This window comes from Gopherus flavomarginatus, chromosome 2 (assembly GCF_025201925.1).
Source record: "Gopherus flavomarginatus isolate rGopFla2 chromosome 2, rGopFla2.mat.asm, whole genome shotgun sequence".
Taxonomy (NCBI): domain Eukaryota; kingdom Metazoa; phylum Chordata; order Testudines; family Testudinidae; genus Gopherus; species Gopherus flavomarginatus.
This window is the reverse complement of record NC_066618.1, coordinates 106,198,821-106,216,433: the sequence shown is the minus strand read 5'-3', so window position 1 is coordinate 106,216,433 and position 17,613 is coordinate 106,198,821. Positions and strand designations below refer to the sequence as shown.

At 45.3% G+C, this 17,613-nt stretch overlaps 1 protein-coding gene across 1 annotated transcript in view; it reads right to left on the bottom strand.

Annotated features, from left to right (window-relative positions):
• LOC127043702 (uncharacterized) overlaps positions 1 to 17,082 on the bottom strand; it is a 157,373-nt gene extending 140,291 nt beyond the window's left edge. The window contains exon 1 of the mRNA XM_050937772.1: positions 15,700 to 17,082. Coding sequence (XP_050793729.1) covers positions 15,841 to 17,082 — 1,242 coding nt within the window. The 3' untranslated portion in view covers positions 15,700 to 15,840. The remainder of the gene's footprint in view (positions 1 to 15,699) is intronic.
• Between the last annotated feature and the right edge of the window lie 531 nt (positions 17,083 to 17,613).

The window sequence follows — 17,613 nt, the reverse complement described above, 5'->3', positions numbered from 1 at the left end:
ACGGTGAGTAATTCGATCTTAGATACTTCGACTTCAGCTATGTTATTCATGTAGCTGAAGTTGTGTATCTAAGATCGATTTTCCCCCATAGTGTAGACCAGCCCTGGGAGAAAGAAAAGATGCGGAGACATTTAAGAGTGGTTCGTGAGATTAATAGCGGACATTGAGTCTTGTGCCATTACAGAAAACAGCTGACTGAAATCCAGCCCAGGACAGCAGTGAGGGACATTTATTACCTTTTGATGGAAGTTTGGTGGCCAGCATGAAGTACACGAGTGGTCTTGGTCCAGTTCCCAGTAGTTAAATATTCATATCACAAAAGTTACCACTATAATCAGCCCCTTGTTAGACATCCTCGAGAGAAAGATCAAAGAATTAGTAGATGCAGATGCTGAACAAACTATTCATCAGCTCTGACCATAAGCTGAGGCACGTTGGCAAGACATCTAGAGAAGCATGCACTGCTGCTGCCCTTGTTGTAACTCATCTGTAAGTAAAGAGGATTTCAGTTTCCAGGCCTGTCAAATAGGCACTGCCCCTTAGCACTGAAGTCATAAAATGATTAAAAAATGAAGACTAGTATAATAGCATACGGTCTGTGCAGTCTACAGCTGCCGAATTTGTTGCACAATCCAGCCAGTAATGTAAAACTGTGCTCTAGAATCCTTTTTTAAAAGGAGATATGTTTCTAGTCCTTGTAGTTACAAAGAAAACTTTAGGAATCTAAACCAGGTGTTATGTAGTGCCAACGTTGAGTCTGTACACAGCCTGAAACCATAACTATTTGAACTTCTCCCATTCTTCTTACTGGATTATTAACTCTGAAATTTAAGGATGACTATTTAACAGTTAATAATTCCACTGCTGATGATTTTAGAAAACAAACAAACAAAAAAACCCAGCTAAAGTGCATATCTGCAGCCACCAAATGCCTCCCATTGCTTTCAAGGTGCAAAAAGTAGTAGTTGATCCCTGTCCAGCTACCATTAACTATAGCTTCTCCCTGAGTAAACAAGAAATCTTTCAGTAGAATTTGGGTCCAGTTTGCATAGAACTACTGGAAGGCTTGACTATATACAGCATCAGGGCTGATATTCACAGAATGTACAAAAGATCACATCTCTCTCTCTGTGCTAATGCAAGAAGGTTTCCTGCTTTATCTAGTCTAATTCTAATCAACAGGCAGGACTTCCATCATTTCTCCTGAGTGATACAGATTAATGAATCTCACTGTCAGGAGGTTTTCCCTGATACACAACCTAAATGTTCCCTTTTGAATTTAATCCCAATATTTCTAGTAATACTTGCTTCTTATTGTGCTAAATATAATTAATTTCTCTCTTTCTCTGATTTCTACACATTCCAAATACCTACAAATTGCTGTCTCCCCCACATAGGGTCCTAAGATGTCCCATAGCTAAGTTAGCCATATTTAACTTTAATTTATCATCAGTTCCTATTACTTCATCATGACAATCTCCCACATCCACCCAAGCATTCAATCTTTTGGTTCTGACTCAGAAAACCTCTCATTCATTTCTGAAAATACATCTTGATACTGTGGGTACATCCCATCCATTAATTTAAAAGAGATTCTGTTGCACTTGTGTATCAGTACCAACCTTGCACTCTCTTACTGTCTGGAACCCCAAGTAAGGCTTATCTGCTCATAGGGAACAGGGAAGTGCAGACATGTCGGAGATCAGGCTGGCCAGATTGCACTTTTTATTACAAATACCCCGAAGAACCTTGATCAAAGAGTCTCGATAGCCTCCCTTATGGTTTTTGACAAACAGGAAGGTAAGGAGAAAAATATTGCAACAGCATGTACACTTTGCAAATGAAAAAGCACACATAAATACCTTTATTATCTATTCTGGTGCCTCGTTATAAAGAATATTTCCAATATGCTGCCCTTTATATTTAATCAAAATGATTACCATACTTTCTTTGGACTAAATGTTGGCATACAGCCCCTGACCAGACACAGCCCAAAATTAAATTTAAAAATGTATTGGGCTACTAACTTCCAATTTAGAAGGACGTCCATGATGGACAGTGAGACGAAGGTAATGGCATATAGGGCTCTGATGCAACTCTATTTCTCATCAACTAAGAGATGTGAAAGAGAAAACAGAGGTCAGGGTCTCTACTATTATCTATTCTGGTGCCTATCTAGCCACATGCACATGCAAATCAGGGAATTACATGCAACCTTTAGGTAATGTATGTGCAAAGTAGGTGAACAACTATTATTTATAGTACAGTAGTGTCCAGTAGGTGAACAATTATTATTTATAGTACAGTAGTGTCCAGAAACCCAAATTATGAAATAAAGGTCCCATTATGCTAGAAGCATCACAAACACATAGTAAGACATATAGTCTCTTCCCTGAGGAGCTAACAAGGTAAGTATACAAGATGGACAATGTTTGAGAGGGGAAATAGTAACTGAGATGTGAGGTGACTTGGCCAGGGTCACATAATAAGCAAGTGACAGAGCCAGGAATTAAATCCAGATCTCCTAAGTCCCAGTCTAGTGCCCTATTTATTATACCACAAAATCACACCTAAATTATACTGAAAAAATCAGGTCCTGGGTATATTGTCTATTTTATTTCCAAATAAGAATTCATGTGCAGCTTTCTTTACTAAGGTTCTGATCCTGCAAAAGCTTTAGAAGATGTGTAACTTCATGTACTTAGAACTCCCATTGCAGTCAGTGGACTTACATACATGCATAAAGTTGAGCATTTGCATAAATCTTTGCAGGATTAGGACATTAGAGTGGTATGTGGGGTTGAAAGAAAGGGGTCGGAAAACAGAAAATATAGATAAGAAAAACAAGTGATTGTAATGCCAAAGATATTCATGGGCCTTTTCCTGTATCTGCTTTAGGAGGTTTCTATATGTTGAGTAAGTGTGAATTGTTGGATTCTGGGTTTTTTTTCCCTTCGCTTCAGCCAGGATACGCTTATTGCTGAGCATGTTTTTTTTCTTTTTCTTCCCAGCTGCAATTCCTGTTGGGCTAATTTGTTGTTTGGAAATGTTTTTGCATGCCCGGGCAAGCAGCTAGGATGATTGTCCCCAGGAGCAATGCATTTCTTCATCTCATCACATTACATAACTACTTATGTCTATAAAAGCTGTCTTCTGCAGCTCATATACCTCTCCCCCCAGGCCATGGCTCTTTCCACTGATGACAGCTTCTTACCATGTTTCCTTCTCTGTTTAGATCTGGGAATAAAGTCTTCCTTTTCCCTTCTAGCCTTGTTCTCATTTCAGATGGTAATCTGGGCTGGTTGGAAAATTTCTTTAGAGTCTTCATTCGTTTAGTCATATTATTATGGGTGTTTCTGTGTTAACTACTATGGATTATCATTTGGAAGAGAAGTGAATTATGGGGATACGACTAGAGCAATGAAGCTAATGAGCAATGACAGCACTGGGTCCAGCACTTACAATAATATATTAAAAATAATACTGTGTCTACCCTCCAAAATATCTAGCAAAAATATTTAAAAAATTCAGATTTTTAAAATTTTATTTTAGAAACCATCAAAAAATTCTGCATGCAGGGTTAATAAAATATAACATGCAAAAATAGGAAGAGATGCATATTCATACAGAAAACAGCATTGGCCCAAACATGCTAGGAACTGAGCCATGAGACATTTGACAATGCTGCCTCACAAATATATGAAGACATTTAATAAATTGATTTAGTTGTTTGGTTTCAGGATATTTTTAGCTACTAAATATTTGCTAATAACTCACTACTAGAAGAGATCACATTGCCAGTGGCATAAATCAAAGTCTCATTATAAAGAATATTTCCAATATGTTGCCCTTTATATTTAATCAAAATTATTACCATACTTTCTTTGGACTAAATGCTGGCATACAGCCACAGACCAGACACAGCCCAAAATTAAATTTAAAAATTTATTGGGTTACTAACTTCCAATTTAGAAGGACGTCCATGATGGACAGTGAGACGAGGGTAGTGGCATATAGGGCTCTGATGCAACTCTATTTCTCATGAAGGAGAAAACAGAGTTCATGGTCTCTACTACTCAAACCTTTAATGTGGTGCTCATAAGAAAGGATAGCCTGTGGAGATAAAAGTAGTTTGTATTAATGTAACATAGATACCTGGCTAGACAGTGCTCATATAATCTGACCTATGTAAGTGGTAGAGGAGAGCAGTGTTCCTCCAGTCACAACCCAGGGATGGAATTGTGAGAACTGTATGATTCCTTCCTTGCTACTTACTTCTCCTCTGGAGCAAGTAATCTGTTATTGGCCTATAACAGTAAGACATTACCACCTGCTCCCTAGTAAAGGGGGGTAGATACAAGGCTTGCCCATACTGCTCCTGCTTACTCGTTGGGATAGCAAACACAGGGCTTGCTTACTCCCGCTACCCCACCTCTCTCAACCTGTGCCTGGTCCAAGGTAGCCATGCAGGTGTAAACAGAAGAACACTTATCTAAATTGTATCCATGAAAGTGTTGTAGGAGCAGCAGTGATCTGTATGCTCTTTATGACTATGCTCTGTCTAACCTGTAGGTTCAAAAGGTCTGTTACACCTTCCCCTGTCCCCTTTTGTCTCCTCTCCCTCTTTGAATACCTGTGAAGTGGCTTTTCTCCTCCCCCTCTGTCATAAACAGATAGTTAAGGGTTAATGTTTCTTTTACCTGTAAAGGGTTAACAAACAGGGAACCAAACACCTGACCAGGGGACCAATCAGGAGACAAGATACTTTCAAATCTCGGTGGAGGGAAGCCTTTGTTTGTGTTTTTTGGGTTTTTGCTTTGTTCTCTCTGGGTCCTGGAAGGGGCTAGACGTGCAACCAGGTTTCTTGCCAATCTCCCTGCTACAGTCTCTTATATATTCAGAACAGTGAGTATCTAGTAAGGATCAAGCGGTTATATTCTTTTTAATTGGTTTTCCTTTATTTGCAAATGTGTATCTGGCTGGTAGAAATTAAATGTGTATCTGGCTGGTAGAGTTTTAATGTGTATTTGGCTGAAAGTATTTTAAATTGTATTTCTGTTGGAGGAGGCTTTTTCTCCAGTTTCTATAAGCTGACAGACCCTGTAACTTTTACCATCTAAAGTACAGAGACACCTTTTACTTTTTTCTTTCTTTTTATTAAAAGTTTTGCTTTTAAGACCTGTCTGATTTTCCCCCCTTGTTGAGGCTCCAGGGAATTGAGTCTGTACTTAACAGGGAAGGAGAAGGGAGGGGAAGGGTGGAATCCCTTTGTTTTAGATTCACGGAGCTTGAATCTGTCTATCTCTCCAGGAGACCTAATTTCTCCGTGTTGTGATTCAAGGAGTTTGAATCACAGTAATCTTCCAGGGTAACCCAGGGAGGGGAAGGCTGGGAAAGGCAACGGTGAGGAAAGGGGTTTATTTTCCTTGTGTTAAGATCCAGGGGGTCTGGGTCTTGGGGTTCCCCAGGGAAGGTTTTGGGGGGACCAGAGTGTATCAGGCAGTGGAATTCCTGATTGGTGGCAGCTTATCAGATCTAAGCTGGTAATTAAGCTTAGAGGAATTCATGCTGGTACCCCAACTTTTGGACTCTAAGGTTCAGATTGGGGAAAGATACCATGACACCCTCCCTCCTGGAATGCTTCTGGGATGAATGGGCTGCTTGAGCAGCTGGAAAATCAGAAGAGCTCCCAGATAGACAAGGTGTCTGGCACTCTGATTAGGCAGCAATCACACACTCAATGTATGGACACTGTATGGACACTGCCCGAGGTGGAGTGTGACCAACCAGACATGGCCAAGTCATCTCTAGTCACAGTCCATGAGTAGCAGGTCCTTAAAGGGGTAAGGGGCCATGTGCTCGGGAGTGCACTCACAAGATTGTACCTTCCGTGAAGGCCCTTTGCTCAGACTTCCTGGCCAGTGGTCTGCCATGTTGCATTCTATCATGCCTCAGGAAGACTTACCTTCATCACACCATCCATCACTGTTCTGTGGGACACTTACCTTCAAGGATCCTGACATCTCCAGTGCCATGCCTGGCCGGGGAGCATGAGTATGCGAGTGTGAGTGTGACCCCCCTGCCCTCCTTTTGAGCTTAGCTATCAGTATAATAACCATGCTACTTTCTGCCAAACTCTGGTGGGTCATTAGTCCTCCCTAAGCTTACTAGCTGACCCAATTTCCGGTAACAGCAAGATTAAAATATTGGCTGTTTATGGGAATCTTTTCTGGAATCTGCAAAGCTTGCAGAATGACCTGAGGCCTTATGAGAATAGGTCCTTGTGAAAATGTTTTGGCACTTTTGTAGTGAGATCATTTCCTTGGTCAGCAGGCCTAATGGCTGGGCCTCTGATTCTAGTCTCTCTTTCAGTTCAATGGATCTCACACCCTCTGGATGAAGTCCCAGCTAGGTCAACTTCCTTGCCATTAACCCTTGGTCTTATCCATCCTGGAGATAGGGGAATTGGGAAGGGAAGGTTGGGAGACCCAGGACATCCCATTCCACTGGGTCCCAGACCAAGGCCCTGAAAGTGTAGCAGTGTGTGATGGCCTGGGTTCATCCCACCTCCTTTCCCTGGAGCCACTTGCAACCACAGCCAATGCCTCCATTTGGGGTGTGGCTGACGATGAGTTAAAGTCCTTTACTTCAAACCCCCACAGTCTGGGGGGGGGTTTGAAGTAAAGGTGACCCTCTGGTGCCCCTGCACATGGTTCTTCCTCCCTTGAAGGTAAAATTGAAAAGGGATTGAGGAGGAAGACTCACAGCCAGAGCTCCTTGGTAGGGGTTTCATCTTGTCAGAGCTGTTGTCCTCCAAGAAATAGCTTTTCTCTCTCCCCCACTTGCCAGGGCTACTGGAGCTTTCTTTATACTGGCCTTTTCCCCAGGAGCGTGCTCAGCAATGCCTGATAGGCAGAGTTCTCCCAGCCCAGTACTTCTCCAACCCCTCCTCTGTGTCAGCCCTATGTGGGTCTTTTAAAGCCATCACACACTTCTTTGCCAGAACTTGGAGATGTAGAAGGAGGGGTTAGGGAGACAGAATTGCCATAAGAATTGCCATACTGGATAATACCTGTAGTCTATTTAGTCCAATATCCTGTCTTCAACAGTGGCCAGGCTCTTCAGAGGAAAAAAAAAAAACCTGCAGCAGCAGTTATGAGATAACCAGAACCAGGGAAAGCTTTCTCATAATCCCCAATATTCAGGGTTTGTCTTAAGACTTAAACAATATAAATCAACTATTTTGACACATGCACACATTTTTTCTTCTAGGTTGAGTTTAAGGAGAGGAGTGAAAACCATCTTATTTTTTGTGACTCTGTTTGTAGCACCTAAGCATTATATGTAGTGATTAAAATGTTTGTTTTTAAAATGAGGCAACAAAAATGTGGATTTTCCTTATTTCAGTTTATGAAGAATGAACACAGTTGAACCATGTGACATATATCCTGGATTAAACAAATATCCTGGATTAAAATGTGCTCTGATAGTCTCATAGTAATATTGTGTGCTGTCTAAAGGGTTTTTTGGTTGCATAGAAGAAAGGCAATTAGACTCCTTACTATTCATCGCTGCCTTGTGAAAATAAATTTTGGAGGCAATAGCACTGGGTTCAGGCATGATCTAATGTGATGCACATGTAGCTTTGGAGATGTTTGTCAAAGTTGCACAAAAGGTAGTGCATGCCCAAATCTCATTAGCTATCAGCCACCTTTGCTCAGGTTTGTCACTTTATTTGCACTGCTCTGAAATTCTCGTGCTTCCTTCAGGCTTGGTAAAAGCAGCCAGCATGATGCTGCAACGTTATCAGAGTTTGAACGGGAAGAACTGTGATAGCTGACTTGGGGAATATGTTTGGAAATAATGGCAAGTGGTAATGAACTCACAGTGGTCAGTGATGCTCATGTCATCATTCTTCATACTATTTATCTACAGTCAGAAATGTTACTTGCAGGTAAACATTGCATTACTAGCTCTAGTTCAGGTCATATCACATATTCATGCAGGCTTTCACTGTATGTTAACAGATGATGTAAAAGCCTGTGAAAACAGTAATTCCAGTGGAATGAACCAGCTACACTTCTTTTTATGTTCTAAGTACAATAGATATGTCACATGGTTCAACTGTGTTCATTCTTCATAAACTGAAATAAGGAAAATCCACATTTTTGTTGCCTCATTTTAAAAACAAACAGGTTTCAGAGGGATAGCCAGGTTAGTCTGTATCAGCAAAAACAACAAGGAGTCCTTGTGGCACCTTAGAGACTAACAAATTTATTTGGGTATAAGCTTTTGTGGGCTAAAACCCACTTCATCAGATGCATGGAGTGAAAAATACAGTAAGCAGGTATAAATATACAGCCCATGAAAAGATGAGTTGCATTACCAAGTAGTGGGGTCAGTGCTAACGAGGCCAATTCAGTCAGGGTGGATGTGGCCCTTTCCTAACAGTTGACAAGAAGGTGAGAGTATCAAGAGAGGGGAAATTACCTTTTGGAGTGACCCAGACACTCCCAGTCTTTATTCAGGACTAATTTGATGGTGTCAAGTTTGAAAATTAATTCAGGCTCTGCAGTTTCTCCTTGGAGTCTGTTTTTGAAGTCTTTCTGTTGCAAAATTGCCACCTTCAGTCTGTTACTAAGTAGCCAGAGAGGCTGAAGTGTTCTCCCACGGGTTTTTGAGTGTTATGATTCCTGATGTCAGATTTGTGTCCGTTTATTCTTTTGCATAGAGACTGTCTGGTTTGGCCAATGCACATGGCAGAGGGGCATTGCTGGCACATGATGGCATATATCACGTTGGTAGATGTGCAGGTGAATGAGCCTCTGATACTGTGACTGATGTGATTAGGTCCTATGATGGTGTCCCTTGAATAGATATTCAGACAGAGTTGGCAACAGGGTTTGTTGCAGAGATTGATTCCTGGGTTAGTGTTTCTGTTGTGTGATGTGTAGTTGCTCATGAGTATTTGCTTCAGGTTGAGAGGCTGTCTGTAACTGAGGACTGTCCTGTTTCCCAAGGTCTGTGATAGTGAGGGATCATCCTCCGGATAGGTTGTAGATCCTTGATGATGCACTGGAGAGGTTTTGGTTGGGGGCTGTAGGTAATGGCTAGTGGTGTCCTATTACTTTCTTTGTTGGGCCTGTCCTATAGTAGGTGACTTCTGGGTACCCTTATGGCTCTGTCAATCTGTTTCTTCATTTCCCCAGGTGGGTATTGTAGTTGTAAGAATACAACTGATAGAGTTCCTGTAGGTCAGGCCTGCACAACTCATAAAGCGGCGAGGGCCACATTACTCCAAAGAAAACAGCTGAGGGCCGAAACCCTCCCACCCCCATCCTCAGCCCAGCGGAAACACTCCGCCCCAGCACCGCCCAGCCCTGCAGAAACAAACTCTCCTTTCCCAGTGCTGCCCCACCAAAACAGCTGTTGGCCAAAAAGGAAGGTTGGGGGTGAGGAGGTGATACTTGATTTTAAATCAACCAGGGGCTCCCAGCTGAAGTGCTGGCTGGGAGCCCTCAGGGTCAAATTAAAGGGCCCAGGGCTCTGGCGGCTGTGGGAACCTGGAGCTTTGTGGGGCTGGGGCAGGGATTAAAAGGGCCCAGAGCTCCTGCTGCTGAGGGGAGCCCGAGCCCTTTAAATCCCAGCTCCAGCACATCCGCTGGAGCCGCCACCGGGATTCAAAAGGCTCTGTGCTGCCCGTGGCGGCAGGGAGCCCTGAGCCCTTTAAATCTCAGCCGTGGCCGAGAATCTCTGCTGGCAGCTCAGAGCCCTTTGAATCCCGGCCACGGCTGAGATTTAAAGGGCTCTGGGCTCCCCACGGCTGTGGGCAGCCCAGAGCCTTTGAATCCCGTCCACAGCTGGCAGGGCTGGCTTTAGGAAGTACGGGGTCCAATTTGAACATTTTTGGGGGGGGTCTGGCAGGGGTGACTGAAAAAAAAAATGTAAAAAAAAAGCCTTTCATTTCTTAGCAACCGGTTCCCTATAAAAAGTTCTGCCACAGTATGTATTTTTTGTACCAATAGGGTTACCATACGTCCGTATTTTCCTCCTGGATGGCGATTTAAGATCCAAAAAGCCTGACATGTCCGGGAAAGTACAGATGTATATTAACCCTACCTAAAGTTCTTTTTTAAAAAGATGTATCTGAATTAGAAATGAGCTCCGCCACTCCCTGAGGGTATGCTAGGGTGCACGTGTGGGTCCCAGCTGCTCCCTGCCCACCTAATTGAAGCAGGTGTGCAGGGTTACTTCCCTGGGAACTACAGGGCACCAGTGGACATGGGGCTGGCTGGAGGTGGGTGGGAGCTGGCTGGAGGTAGGGTCTGGCTGCAGGCTGGGCAAGGGGTGTAGGGCAGGCTGGAGACGGCATGTGAGATGGGCTGGCTGGCTTCAGACAGGGCCACAGTGGGTGCGGCTTGGGTTGGCAGGGCTGGAGACAAAGGAGTGCAGGACCGGCTGGCTTCAGGCAGGGGGGTGCGGCAGGGGTTGGCTGAAGGCAAGGCAGGGGGTGAGGGGCTGGCTGGAGACGGGCTCGCTGCAGACAGGAACTGGTGCAGGCAGGGCAGGAGGTGCGGCAGGGGTTGGCTGCGGGCAACTGGTGCAGGTACAGGGAGTACAGCTCATCCTGTATGGTGAGTGCCCCCTCCTCCTGCCTCCCCCACCAGGGTAGCAGTAGCAGCCCGTGGCTCAGGAGCTATTTAAAGGGCCTGGGGCTCCCCTACTTCCACTGCCCCAGCCCTGTAAATAGCTGCAGGAGCCCTGGGGAAGTGGTGGGGCTCCGGGGGCTATTTAAAGGACCAGGGCAGCAAAGGCATCTGGAGACCCCCCCCCCCACCTGCTACCCCAGGGCTCTGGGGGCTATTTAAAGAGCCCACGGTTCCCCTGTTTCTACCGCCCCAGCCCTGTAAATAGCCAAGGGAGCCCTGGGGAAGCGATGTGGCTTCCGTGGCTATTTAAGGACTGGGGCCGCAAAGGCAGCTGGAGCCTCGGCCCTTTAAATAGCCTCCAGAGCCCCCCGCTACTCCAGGGTTCTGGGAGTATTTAAAGGACCCGGGGCTCCCCTTCTTCTACCACCTCAGCCCTTTAAATAGCCATGGGAGCCCTGGGGAAGTGGTGGGGCTCCGGTGGCTATTTATAGGGCCGGGGCGGTAGAAGCAACGGGAACCCAGGACTTTTTAAATAGCCCCTAGAGCCCCACAGCCCTACCCCAGGGCTCCAGCAGTGGTGCTCTGGTGGCAATTTAAAGGGCCTGGGAGCCACAGGCCTTTTAAATTGCCCCCTGGGGAAGCTGGGCCACCCCACTACAGCGCACTGGCTTTTGCCGGTACACCGTACTGGGGCTTGGGCATGTGGCCCTCTTAGGGCCGGCTGATTCAGGGGAATTGGTTAAATTGGCCTAAAGCCGGCCCTGGCTGCGGCTGAGATTTAAAGAGCTCTGAGCTCCCCGTCACTGCGGCCAGCTCAGAGCCTTTTGAATCCGGGCCGTGGCTGAGATTTAAAGAGCTCTGAGCTCCCTGCTGCTGCAGGCAGCCCAGAGCCTTTTGAATCCGGGCCGTGGCTGAGATTTAAAGAACTCTGAGCTCCCCGCCACTGCGAGCAGCCCAGAGCCCTTTGAATCGCGGTAGTGGCTGGGATTTAGAGGACTCTGGGCTCCCCGCAGCTGTGAGCAGCGCAGAGCCTTTTGAATCCGGGCCGTGGCTGAGATTTAAAGAGCTCTGAGCTCCCTGCTGCTGCAGGCAGCCCAGAGCCTTTTGAATCCTGGCCACGGCTGAGATTTAAAGAGCTCTGAGCTCCCCACCACTGCGGGCAGCTCAGAGCCTTTTGAATCCCGCCGTGGGCCACACAGTGAGACTCTACGGGCCGCATGAGGCCTGCGTGCCGTATGTTATGCAGGCCTGCTGTAGGTGTTCGTCTCTGTCTGAGGGATTAGAGCAAATGTGGTTGTATCTTAGAGCTTGGCTGTAGACAATGGATCGTGTGATGTGGTCTAGATGAAAGCTGGAGGCATGTAGGTAAGTATAGCATTCAGTAGGTTTCTGGTATAGGGTGGTGTTTATATGACCATCACTTATTTGCACTGTAGTGTCCAGGAAGTGGCTTTCTTGTGTGGACTGGTCCAGGCTGAGGTTGATGGTGGGATGGAAATTGTTGAAATCCTGGTGCAATTCCTCAAGGGCCTCCTTCCCATGGGTCCAGATGATGAAGATGTCATCAATGTAGCACAAGTACAGTAGGGGCCATAGGGGACGAGACCTGAGGAAACATTGTTCTAAGTCAGCCATAAAAATGTTGGCATACTGTTGGGCCACACAGGTACCCATAGCAGTGCCACTGAGTTGAAGGTATAAATCATCCCCAAATCTGAAATAGTTGTGGGTGAGGACAAAGTCACAAAGCTTAGCCACCAGGTCTGCTATGACATGATCGGGGATGTTCCTGACGGCTTGTAGACCATATCTGTGTGGAATGTTGGTGTAAAGGGCTTCTAAATCCACAGTGGCTAGGATGGTGTTTTCTGGAAGATCAGCAATGGATTGTAGTTTCCTCAGGAAGTCAGTGGTGTCTCGAAGATAGCTGGGAGTGCTGGTAATGTAGGGCCTGAGGAGAGAGTCCACATAGCCAGACAATCCTGCTGTCAGGGTACCAATGCCTGAGATGATGGGGATTCCCAGGTTTGTGGATCTTGGGTAGCAGATAGAATACCCCTGCTTGGGACTCTAGAGCAGTGGCTCCCAAACTTGTTCCGCCACTTGTGCAGGGAAAGACCCTGGTGGGCTGGGCCGGATTGTGTACCTGCCGCATGTGCAGGTTCGGCCGATCGCGGCTCCCAGTGGCAGTGGTTCGCTGCTCCAGGCCAATGGGAGCTGCTGGAAGTGGCGGCCAGTAGGTCCCTCAGCCCGCGCCGCTTCCAGCATCTCCCATTGGCCTGGAGCAGATTTGTTCCTGTGCTTCTTCAGGAAGTTTCTTGAGCAGATGGTGCAGTTTCTTTTGGTATCCTTCAGTGATATCAGAGGGTAATGGCCTGTATAATGTTGTGTCAGAGAGTTGCCTAGCAGCCTCTCTTTCATACTCTGACCAATTCATGATGGCGACAGAACCACCTTTGTCAGCCTTTTTTATTATAATGCCAGAGTTGTTTCTGAGGCTGTGGATGGCACTGTGTTCTACACGGCTGAGGTTATGGGGCAAATGATGCTGCTTTTCCATAATTTCAGCCAATGCACGTTGGCGGAAGCACTCTATAAAGGAGTCCAGTCTGTTGTTTCAACTGTTAGGAGGAGTCCATGCAGAATCCTTCTTCCTGTAGCATTGGTAGGAAGGTTTCTGTGGGTTAGTGCGCTGTTCAGTGGTGTGGTAGAAATATTCCTTGAGTTGGAAATGGTGAAAGTAGGATTCCAGGTCATGGCAGGAAAAAAAACAACCCAACAGTAATACCACATATCTTTACTTATCCAATTGCAGGACTAAATTTTAGATTCATCTGATTTTTGTTCTTTACAAGCATGATCAAAAGCCTATTGGAGTCAATGGAATGATTCTCTTTTCACAAACCCTAGAATTTTTTAACCTTCTCTTGGGCTTGCTGGTGAGGTCTCATGCCTATACATCTTTTACAAGCCAGAGGGACCAAGGCCTGAGCAGAAGTTAATTAAAGGCAATATCCAACAATCAAATGAGTAATAGGGAAAAGCAATACCAAGCTGCCTTTTCATAGAATGCATCCAATGTTGTGATCTAATTCAGTGGTGGGTCTGTTGTGGATCATTGGATGGGTTGTTGCTCACTTTGGACATTGTATCCAATGCAACAATGTATTTTTAAAGTTTTGTCTCTGTGCTAATATCAGCATCGGTTTCCAACACAGATAACCAGGGTTGATGGCAAGTTTAGTTTTTACTTCCCGACCTGAGGTGCAATGGGTCAGGTGGCAACTTTATGAATCTTGGTGGAGAGCAACATAAAAAGTTCAATCAACGATGCGGGGAGAAGGGTGGGGACGGACAACTTTCTGTAGCTGTAAGACCTAGAGATGGGATTGAACTAAAATCAGATTTGAGTTTCATGGCAGGGCCATATCTGTACGATATTCCAACCAAAATCCCAATCTGACCACCTCCTACATTTTGGGAAAGGCTAGCTCCAAGATCTAAACATTATATCACAAAACAGTGTTTAATAACTTCACCACCCTCCACCCAAACATATCTGTTGCCATCTCAAGTTTTGCTTTGTAGACCATTTGTTTATTATAGCAGAGCATCATCTCTGCTACAGTTAACATTAAATCAGATTTCTGTTTAAAGCACAACTTTTCCAAATGCTCTAAAATAGGCACAATTATTCTGATTGTCCAGTGTGCCATGTGGGAATGCAGGGTTCAGATATTGATCCAAATCTGGGGTTATTTGACCAAGGGTTCCTGGAAAACCCCCCAGCTTTTCTAATGGTTCACATATTTTTGCACCTTTTTTTATTTTTTTTTTTGTACACAGATTGAGATCAAACCAAGGCTGAAATCATCACACTAGGGACTCAAACGCTTCTGAGTTACCCAAACTGAATGCATTCCACCTACTAGCCCTGTGAGGAAAATCAGATTACAATGTTATTAGAAAAAGAGTTTGGTTCTCCAGCTAGACACATGCCTAGCAGTTCTAAGACTCATTTGCCAAATGGCTTCCTTTTACCCCTCTCATGTGAGCTGAGATCTGAGGGACCTTGTCCCTATGGAGGGGGCTGGGATCAAAGCTCCTCTCACTACTCCCTCCTATCTGAGCCAGGATCTGGGGAAGCCCTGCCCTTTTGTGTTTGAAACTGAGAATAGACATACTGGGAGTATGCAACAAGAACCTACTAACATTGGGGTGAGAAGCTGAGCACTGTACCACACTCTCTCCAGCAGTGAAGAGTGGGGATGGGGACACCTTCTGACATAATGGAGCAGGCCATGCATCTCAGAGCTATTGTTTGTCTGTATTCATCCCCATGGAATTTTCTCATTCAGCTGAGATGAGATGAATGGGATACTTCAAACCTCTCTGAGTCTTTTATGCTTTGTGGATCATCCAGTCCTGGGAATCTGCATATAGCAAATCAGTTGCTTATTATTAATTAAATAACATTGCTGCAGTTAAGGTTGAGAAGATTTTTCTGTTTAAAGGATGATTCTTCTAAAAGCTCTAAAATCTGCATTCCTATCCGGATTATCTTGAAATATAATGTACCTTATGGGGACATGGGATAGGATTAGTCATCCAAATCTGGGGTCATTTGACTGAGAAGTTTCCAGTTACAGCCCCCTGAAAAAAACAAAAATAAAATGAACCCTTTTCTTCAAATTCACAGATTCTATCAATATTGCATCAATGCACACCTAGCATCTAAAATGCAAATGGCTTCATAGGACAGGAACATGAGTGAGTTGGAAATGGTGGTGGGGAGAGGTTTTATGTTCTGGGAAATAGTGGGGGTGTGGGAAAGAGAAAGAAACATCAGTCTCTTTTCACATGCTTAAGGTTATTGTAACCACAATTTAATAAAAGTGTCAAGTTTCTCTCATAGGCTCTGTTAGCAAACATTTCAAAGTATGGCCATTATCCTCATTCCATTACAACAAAATGTATGGCGAAATGAGGGGTGGGGAGGTACTTAGGAATCACATAGGAACCATAAAAGCAGCAAAGAATCCTGTGGCACCTTATAGACTAACAGACGTTTTGGAGCATGAGCTTTCGTGGGTGAATACTCACTTCCTCAGATGCATGTAATGGAAATATCCAGGGGCAGGTATATATATGTGTGCTAGCAAGCAAGCTAGAGATAACGAGGTCAGTTCAATCAGGGAGGATGAGGCCCTGTTCTAGCAGTTGAGGTGTGAAAACCAAGAGAGGAGAAACTGGTTCTGTAATTGGCAAGCCATTCACAGTCTTTGTTCAATCCTGAGCTGATGGTGTCAAATTTGCAGATGAACTGAAGCTCAGCAGTTTCTCTTTGAAGTCTGGTCCTGAAGTTTTTTTGCTGCAGGATGGCCACCTTAAGGTCTGCTATAGTGTGGCCAGGGAGGTTGAAGTGCTCTCCTACAGGTTTTTGTATATTGCCATTCCTAATGTCTGATTTGTGTCCATTTATCCTTTTCCGTAGAGACTGTCCAGTTTGGCCGATGTACATAGCAGAGGGGCATTGCTGGCATATGATGGCGTATATTACATTGGTGGATGTGCAGGTGAATGAACCGGTGATGGTGTGGCTGATCTGGTTAGGTCCTGTGATGGTGTCGCTGGTGTAGATATGTGGGCAGAGTTGGCATCGAGGTTTGTTGCATGGATTGGTTCCTGAGCTAGAGTTATTATGGTGTGGTGTGCAGTCACTGGTGAGAATATGTTTCAGGTTGGCAGGTTGTCTGTGGGCAAGGATTGGCCTGCCACCCAAGGCCTGTGAAAGTGTGGGATCATTGTCCAGGATGGGTTGTAGATCCTTGATGATGCGTTGGAGGGGTTTTAGCTGGGGGCTGTATGTGATGGCCAGTGGAGTCCTGTTGGTTTCTCTCTTGGGTTTGTCTTGCAGTAGGAGGCTTCTGGGTACACGTCTGGCTCTGTTGATCTGTTTCCTTATTTCCTCTTGCGGGTATTGTAGTTTTGAGAATGCTTGGTGGAGATTTTGTAGGTGTTGGTCTCTGTCTGAGGGGTCAGAGCAGATGCGGTTGTACCTCAGTGCTTGGCTGTAGACAATGGATCGTGTGATGTGCCCGGGATGGAAGCTGGAGGCATGAAGGTAGGCATAGCGGTCGGTGGGTTTTCGATATAGGGTGGTGTTAATGTGACCATCACTTATTTGCACCGTGGTGTCAAGAAAGTGGACCTCCCGTGTAGATTGGTCCAGGCTGAGGTTGATGGTGGAGTGGAAGCTGTTGAAATCATGGTGGAATTTTTCCAGAGTCTCCTTCCCATGGGTCCAGATGATGAAGATGTCATCAATGTAGCGTAGATAGAGAAGGGGTGTGAGTGGACGAGAGCTGAGGAAGCGTTGTTCCAGGTCGGCCATGAAGATATTGGCATATTGTGGGGCCATGCGGGTGCCCATAGCAGTGCCACTGATCTGGAGATATATATTGTCATCAAATTTGAAATAGTTGTGTGTAAGTATAAAGGCACAGAGTTCAGCAGCCAGTTGTGCTGTGGCATCATCAGGGATAGTGTTCCTGACAGCTTGTATTCCATCTGTGTGTGGGATGTTTGTGTAGAGAGCCTCTACATCCATGGTGGCTAGGATGGTGTTTTCTGGGAGGTCACCAATGCATTGTAGTTTCCTCAGGAAATCAGTGGTGTCGCGGAGATAGCTGGGAGTGCTGGTGGCATAGGGTCTGAGTAGAGAGTCCATATATCCAGACAGTCCTTCGGTGAGAGTGCCAATGCCCGAGATGATGGGGCGTCCAGGATTTCCGGGTTTGTGGATCTTGGGTAGTAGATAGAATAACCCTGGTCGGGGCTCTAGGGGTATGTTGATTTCTTCTGGTGTTAGTGTAGGGAGTGTCCTGAGTAGATGCTGTAGTTTCTTAGTGTATTCCTCAGTGGGATCTGAGGGAAGTGGCCTGTAGAATTTGGTATTGGAGAG